This window comes from Papio anubis, chromosome X, assembly GCF_008728515.1.
Source record: "Papio anubis isolate 15944 chromosome X, Panubis1.0, whole genome shotgun sequence".
NCBI classification, from domain to species: domain Eukaryota; kingdom Metazoa; phylum Chordata; class Mammalia; order Primates; family Cercopithecidae; genus Papio; species Papio anubis.
Window position 1 is genome coordinate 2,963,538 of NC_044996.1, and position 7,728 is coordinate 2,971,265.

At 56.1% G+C, this 7,728-nt stretch overlaps 1 protein-coding gene across 1 annotated transcript in view; it reads right to left on the reverse strand.

The window, feature by feature from the left end:
* Positions 1-630: 630 nt before the first annotated feature.
* The window catches only part of LOC101024933 (melanoma-associated antigen 4), a 463,021-nt gene continuing 455,923 nt past the window's right edge, over positions 631-7,728 (reverse strand). Inside the window, exons 2-3 of the mRNA XM_031660814.1 lie at positions 2,293-2,365; positions 631-2,217 (exon numbers count right to left, since the gene is read on the reverse strand). Coding sequence (XP_031516674.1) covers positions 1,199-2,152 — 954 coding nt within the window. The 5' untranslated portion in view covers positions 2,153-2,217; positions 2,293-2,365 and the 3' untranslated portion in view covers positions 631-1,198. The remainder of the gene's footprint in view (positions 2,218-2,292; positions 2,366-7,728) is intronic.

The following is a 7,728-nucleotide window of genomic DNA, read 5'->3' on the forward strand; positions in this document are numbered from 1 at the left end:
TCTAGCCCCTGCTTACAATTGGTCACATTGCACTTGAGATAACCTAATTACAATGCCTTTTTAATAGTCAGTTCTGGTTCTCCCAGCCAGGTAGAAAATCACCTGGCCAGTGGCTTCTGGGTCTCCCTTTTGGGGAGACACAAGTTTATCTCACAGGAAACCCTTGCAAATAATGGGTGCCCATCACCTAGCTCATGCACTGTGTTCACAAGACACCTTCCATTCCCGCCCCAGGTAGAGGCTTCTCTGTTCATCCACTGTCAAAAAGGAACTGCTCAGAGCACTTTTCCAATCTGGGCTTTTCCCTCTCCCTCTGAGGATCTGGCCCTTGACCCACCAGGCTTCATTACAATCAGATCCCTCAGAAGAAAATGCAGTTTCCCAAAGCCCAAAAGGCCCCACACAGGGAATTTACACTTGACCACTCTCACCTGGAGCCCCATACCCACACTCCTCTTACTTTTCCTCTACATCTTAGAGGACATCTTGCCACCTTAATTATATGACTGCAGCTCCTAGACTCTAATACCCTACGGGTAGGTGTGTGTCTGGCTTACCCTAGTATCTCCACTACTAATCCTGGGTCTTCCACAGAGCAGATGCTCAGTGCATAGAGAAGAAATGAGCCAGTGAACACAGATATTTATTTATTCAGATTTAATTTTTCTTACATTCACGAAGAAGCCAAGGAAATCCAAGTATGCGTATATATTTTTTAAATTTTACAGAGTAGACTGAGTATGTATAAGGCAGGAATTAAGTATTTTTTAATTTCTTTATCTCACATATCTTACGGTGAATTCACATTTCTAAATAAATACTTACTCCACTGCTGTTATTATGTCCCAATTCACAAAATAGAATGGATTTCCCAATCTGAATAAAAAACAAGACTCTTACACCTAAACTATATAAACAGCAATATGTGACTACGACTCATAAACTTGGATGCTGAAGTTCATTCAACCATCCATTAAAAGGAACATTTGAACAATTCTAAAAGGAAACAGAGATAAATCTCCAGGTCACCCAATAAAACAGAAACCCACTACTAAGAATGCTGACTACTCTCTTCAAACAGTGAAGAATGGGCCTCATGCTACACAAGGCAGGGGAAGCTGCTGCACAGGGCAGATGACTGGCCCAGCCCAGCCGCCACCCCCCCACCCCTGCCCTGGGCCCTGGCTGCAACTCATGCTCAGACTCCCTCTTCCTCCTCTCTCAAAGCTGCTTCACGAAGGGATGGGTAGGAAATGCGAACTCTTGCATTGACCCTGACCACATGCTCCAGAACCTTCACATAGCTGGTTTCAGCCAGGGCCCTTGGACCCCACAGGAACTCGTAGCGTGCAGGATCACTGCCGGGTACCTTCCGGTACTCCAGGTAGTTCTCCTGCACCCACTCTTGCGTGAGCAGTTTCCTGGGCTCCCCATAGACACTGTGCTCCCTCCCATCATACACATCCATCACACTCAGCTCCTCCCAGATTTCCTCCTCAGATGCGGAGTCGCCCTCCATTGCGATAGTGCCCAGGACGATTATCAAGAGGCCTGTCTTGGGAAAGATATGATTACCACCCAGCAGGCCATCGTAGGAGAGGCCCAGGCAGGTGACAAGGGTGTAGGTGTTGCTGGTGGGGTCCACTTCCTTCACGTCAATGCCAAAGATCATCTTCAGGGACTCAGAGGCTTTGCCGAAGATCACAGGAAAGCAGTGCTTGTAATTTTTGATGACTCTCTCCAGCATTTCTGCCTTTGTGACCAGCTCCTTGGCTCGATACTTGAGGAGCAGAAAATGAACCAACTCATCCACCTTCTTACTGAGTGCTTCTCGGAACAAGGACTCTGGGTCAGGAGAGGTGCTTGGCCCCTCCTCTTCTTGGCTGCTGGAACCCTCATTGGGTTGCCTCCAGCAAGTGAAGTTGACGGTAGTGGGTAAGGTGGAGGCTCCCTGAGGACTCTGGGGAGGACCTGTTGACCCAGCAGCAGGCACTTCCTCCAGGGTGCCAGGGACCAGAGGAGAGGAGGAGGAGGCAGCAGCCTCCTGCTCCTCAGTAGCAGGAGCCTGCGCACCCACTAGGCCCAGGGCCTCTTCTTGGGCCTCAACGCCTTCCTCAGGCTTGCAGTGCTGACTCTTCTGCTCAAGAGACATGATGACTCTGGTCAGGGCAGCAGGTGGGAGTGTAGGCAAAAGCTGGGCAATGGGGACCCACAGGCCTGGGGAGAGAGGGAGCATGTGAGAGGCCTCAGCTGAGAACCGAATCTTGGAGGCTCTAACAAAGGCTTACTTACAGATCTTCTCCTTGGTGCTCCTCTGTGATCTCCAAGGAATCCTGTCCTCCGGGTTGGCCTATCCCCTGAGAACCTAGAGGAGGAAGTGAGAGAGCACCTCAGGGTATAGCCGGCCAGCAGAAGTCGATTCTGCAGGACTAACAGGAGGTGAGGTCAGACTCTCTGGAGTTCCACGTGTCCTATGCCAAGTGGGGCCCTTGGTGTGCATTCAGGGCAAACATTCACTGCTGGCACAGCCTGTGCACCCTCTGCTCTGTGACTTGAGGACTTGAGGCCTCATTGCCTTGTTCCTGGAGCTCCTAGGAGATGAATCCATGGGCCCTTAGGGTGCCGACTATAAGCACAGCCCCAGTCCCTCAGTGCTATCAAGAGGGCAGGCTGGACTCTGTGAGGTCCCCACTCTCATAGAGTGGATGGTCCACTCTGTGGTCACTCAGGGCCCTCACATTTCTCCAGGCAGGTTCTGGATTCCACCGTTTTGCTGGCCTGAGAAATTCAGATCAAGCGCTCACATGTCTGAGAGGAAACAGGACATGAGGGGCCCCACATCTGGCCACATGTGCCTAGGTCCTCTGAAGAATGACAGCAAGAGATGTCAAAATTCATTGGAACCCATGTGTCCTGGGTGAGGAACCTGCTTGGTCCTCACCTCAACTCCTGGCAGAGCCTGGGACCCTCCCTCTACTGACCTGGGTGCAGCCCCCTCAGACCAAGGCCTCCCCCTCTGTGACATCAGTGATCCCAGGACAAGAGAGGGACCTCAGCAGACAGCCAAGCCCATGCTCTCTGGGGTAACAACAGGAGCAAGGCTGATTTCTGTGGAGTCATCGTCTGCGTTCTGGCCCTGTGGTACCCTCAATCTTCCCTCACATTCCTCACCAGGACTCTTGGCAGATCCTGGGACCACTGTGTCTGTCGACCAGATGGAGGTCTCTGTGTTGACCTGAGTAACCCTCTGAGAACAAGGTCCTAACCTCACTGAGATCTGCAATCAGAAATGAGGAGCCACATCCTGTCACCCCTGTGCGGGGAGTCCACAGCTGACCCCTTTGGTCCTGGGGTGAGGGTTCTGATGGCCTCCTGTGGGTCACTCATGTTTGCTCCCAACGGGGCCTGCCCTTCCTCAACCCCCAACCCCCTGAGATGAGCAGATATTGCCCCTTTACTCCAAGACCTCATCTTCCTGAAGGTTCTCCAACTTCCTGCCTATGGTACAAGTAAGATTGGCACATAAGGCCATCCCTGCTCTGGTCCCCCCGAGCTAAGAACAGGGGACAGCCAGACTCTGCGGGGTCCCGTCTTTCTGAGCCACAGGTATCCTCAGACCATAGCCCTCTCCTCTCTGTGACCTCGAAGGTGCAGGAAGCATGAGCTACATGTGGCTACCTTGCTCAGGACCTCCCAGGGCCCAGGTCTCCACTGATCTGGAATGCAAGGCCCCCTGAGTCCTCCCTCGTCTTCCTTTCCTTGATCCTGGAAGGGCTGGAACCCACCCCTCTGCTGACCTGAGTTACCATCCCTTGGATTCCCAAGGCTAAAAGAGGAGGCACCTAATTCTCAGACGGGGTGGGGTGGGCTCCCTGCCTTGGGATGCTGGGTCTCCTGAGTCCTTCCTCGTCTCCCAGGAGAGCCAGGATCCTCCCTCTGCTACCCTGAGGCTCTGCTCATGATACCAAGTCCCTTCCCTCCTTCAGCCCTGGATGTGGATGTCAAGATCCGAGTGCCTGATCATTCCCAGGTCTTCCGTCGGTTGACTGCAGGGGAAAAAATGGATTCTGCAAAACGGAATTGGGGATGGGGTTGAGGATCTGGATGGTGGGGGGATGCTGGAATGTGGAAGGGGTGGGAATGTAGGTCCCTCAGTTCCCTCTCAGGGTCCTGATCCTGATGCCAGGCAGAGCCTGGGCCCTGCCTTGGGCACACCAAGCTCTGACTCGAGTCCCCTGTGGCTTTAGTGGCAGTGGGAGCTGGGACGGCCTAGCCTGAGTCTTCCCCCGGGTGGTCCAGGGCTGGCAGCAGGGGCTGAGCTCGATTGTTTGGGGTCCTCTATCTGGAGTGGGGGCCTCCTCAGTCCTTCATCAGAGTCTCACCTTGCCTCGTCACAGAGCTTGGGCCTGCTCTCCTCAGTCAATCTCAATTATCCCCTCAGGACCATGCCCTCGATTCTCTCTGACCCCCAAAACGTCCCAGCACCAAGTCTGGGGTTTCCCTGGATTGATAGCAGAAGGGGAACTGGATTCTGCCTGGTGAGGTTGGAGGGCAAGGAATGGGAAATGGGGCAGCGAAGTGGTAGCGGATTTGTGGGAATGGGGGTTAGAGTGGGATCTTGGGGGACCTCAGTTCCCTCTCAGGTTTCTGACTTTGATTCCTGGCAGATCCTGGGCCATGCCCTCTCCTAACCAGCCCTGCCCTGATCACACCAACCTCTGACTCCAGAGTCTCCTGTGGCTTAAACAAACGGGTTGCAACAGGGGCGGTGGTGGGGAGCAGCCCAGCCTGAGAAGTCGGGCCTCCTGGGTGGTCCAGGGCTGGCAGTAGGGATGGTGCTGGATTATCTGGGGGGGGGCCCTTCTGAGACCTCCCTCAGCCTCTCACCTTGCCTCCTCAGAGCCTGGGCTCACTTCTCTCTGCTGATGTCAAGCTCCCCCTAAGGAGAACCTCGCTTCTCTCTAACTCCCAATGAGCAAGTCAGTGGCGTCACATTCGGGTACCAGGGACTTTCCTGGATTGACAGCAGGGGTTGAACTGTATTCTGCCGGGGGGGGGGGGGGGGGGGGGGGGCTCCGGGGGGAGGGGTGTGGGTGGAAAGGCAGAGCGGAAGGAGATCTGGGTTGAGGTATAGGGGTGGTGGATAGGGGTGGGAATGGCAATGAAGTGGGGGTTGGGTCATGACAGTGGGGATTGCAGTGGACTCTTGGAGGCCCTCAGCCCTCCCTGAGATTCCTGACCTTGATGCCTGGCAGAGCCCAGATGGTGCCCTCTCCTAAGCAGCCCTTCCATGGTCACACCACGCTCTGACTCCAGAGTCTCCTGTGGGGACCGGGTGTGGGGACAGGTGGTGGTGGGGTGGGAAGCTGGAGGAGGCGGCCTAGCCTGAGAAGTCAGCCTCCTCGGAGTGGTCCAGGGCTGGGACCTTCTATCAGGGATAAGGGTGTCCTGAATCCTCCCTCAGAGTCTGACTGCCTGCTCACAAAGCCTGGGCCCCCTTCTGTCTGACAATCTCAAGCCGTTCTTCAGAACCAGAACCAGAACCTCGCTTCCCTCTAATCCCCAATGCACAAGTCAGTGGCATCACATCCGGCCACCCAGGGCTTGCCTGGATTGAAAGCAGGGGTGTAACCAGATTCTGCACGGATGGGGATGAAGGTGGGGGGGGCATGAGGCTGGTGGGGGGTGTTGGGGAGCATAGGGGCACAGGTGGGGGATGGGGGTACAGATGGGGTTGGGAGTGCGGATGGGAATGGGAACAGGGTAGGGGATAGGAATGGGGTGGGGGACGCTCCACCCTCTCCTAGGGTCCTGACGTTGAAGGTTAGCAAAGCCTGTCCCCACCAGTCTTGCACTGATTACACCAAGCTCTGACTGAACAGTCCCCTGCGGCTTAAGCGGCAGTGGAGTGGTGGGCCCCAGACTCAGATGTCCGCCCACGAGTGACCCAGGGCTGAAAGCAGGAGTGGTGCTAGATTATTTGGGGTCATCGATCTGCAGTGGGGAGGGTCTCCTGAGTCCTCCCTCAGCTTCTCACCTTGCCACCTCAGAGAGCCTGGGCCGGCTTCCCTCTGCCAAGCCCAAGCTGCCTGTCAGACCAAGAAGCTAACTTCTCTCTAACCCCCAATGCGCAAGTCACTGGCATCACATCCGGGCACCTGGGGCTTCCCTGGGTTGAAAGTGGAACTGGAACCCGATTCAGCCTGGATGGGAGTAGAGGTTTTGGGGTGGGGATATGAGGGCAGTGATTCAGCCTGCATAGGGGTAGAGGTTTTGGGGTGGGGATATCAGGGTGGTGGGAGTTTGGGGAGGATAGGAGTACTGGTGGGGAATGGGGGTGTAGATGGGGTTGGGAGTGTGGATGAAAATGGGAACGGGGTGGGGGACCCTCAGCCCTCTCTTACAGTCCTGAGGTTGACGCCTGGCAGAGCCTGTCCTCACCAGTCTTGCACAGATCCCCCCAAGCTCTGACTCGAGAGTCCCCTGTGACTTCAGAGGCAGTGGAGTGGCGGGTGACCCAGACTCAGAAGTCTGCCCATGGGTGGCCCAGGGCTGGCAGCAGGAATGGTGCGGGATTATTTGGGGTCGTTTATCTGGGGTGGGGGCCTCCTAAGTCCTCCCTCAGCATCTCACCTTCACTCCTCAAAGGGCCTGGCCCGCTTCCCTCCGCCAATCCCAAGCTCCCGGTCAGACAGAGAAGCTCCCTTCTCTCTAACCCCCAACGCGCAAGTCATTGGCTCACATCCGGGCACCTGGGGCGTCCTGGGGTTGAAAGCGGAAGCAGAACCCGATTCAGCGTGGATGGCAGTGGGAGGGATGAGGATGGTGGAGGGGGCAGGCTTTTTGGGGTGGGAGACGGTGGTATGAGGATGGTGGTGGATTGGGGAGGATGGATGGGGTGCTGCAGAGGGATGGGAGTGTGGATGGGTTTGGGAGTACGAATGGGAACGGGAACGGGGTGAGGGATGGGAAGGGGGTGGGGGATAGGAATGGGGGTGGGATAAGCTCAGCCCTCTCTTATGGTCCTGAGGTTGATGCCCGGCAGAGCCTGCCCTAACCAGTCTTGCACTGATCACCCCAAGCTGTGACTCCAGAGTCCCCAGCGACGTCAGAGGCAGTGGGGTGGTGGGTGCCCCACACTCAGAAGTCCACCCACGGGTGGTCCAGGGCTGGCAGCAGGAGTGGTCCAGGATTATTTGGGGTCGCCTATCTGGGGTGGGGGCCTCCTGAATCCTCCCTCAGCATCTCACCTTGACTCCTCACAGGGCCTGGCCCGCTTCCCCCCACCAGTCCCAAGGTACCGGTCAAAGAAGCTTCTCTCTAACCCCCAATGCGCAAGTCAGTGGCATCACATCCGGGCACCTGGGACTTCCTTGGGTTGAAAGTGGAAGCGTGGATGGGAGTGGGAGGGGTGACGTTGGTGGAGGGGGTGGGTATTTTTGTGTGGGAGATGGTGGTATGAGGGTGGTGGGGGGTTGGGGAGGATAGGGTTGCTGGTGGGGGATGGAGGGTTGTGAATGGGAATGGAAACGGGGGGGGGGGGGGAATGGAGGTGGGGGATGGGAATAGGGGTGCGGTAAGCTCAGCCTTCTCTCATGCTCCTGAGGTTGATGCCCGGCAGAGCCTGCCTTCACTAGTCTTGCACTGATCACCCCAAGCTCTGACTCCAGAGTCCCCTGAAACTTCAGAGGCAGTGGGGTGGTGGGTGCCCCAGACTCAGAAGTCCGC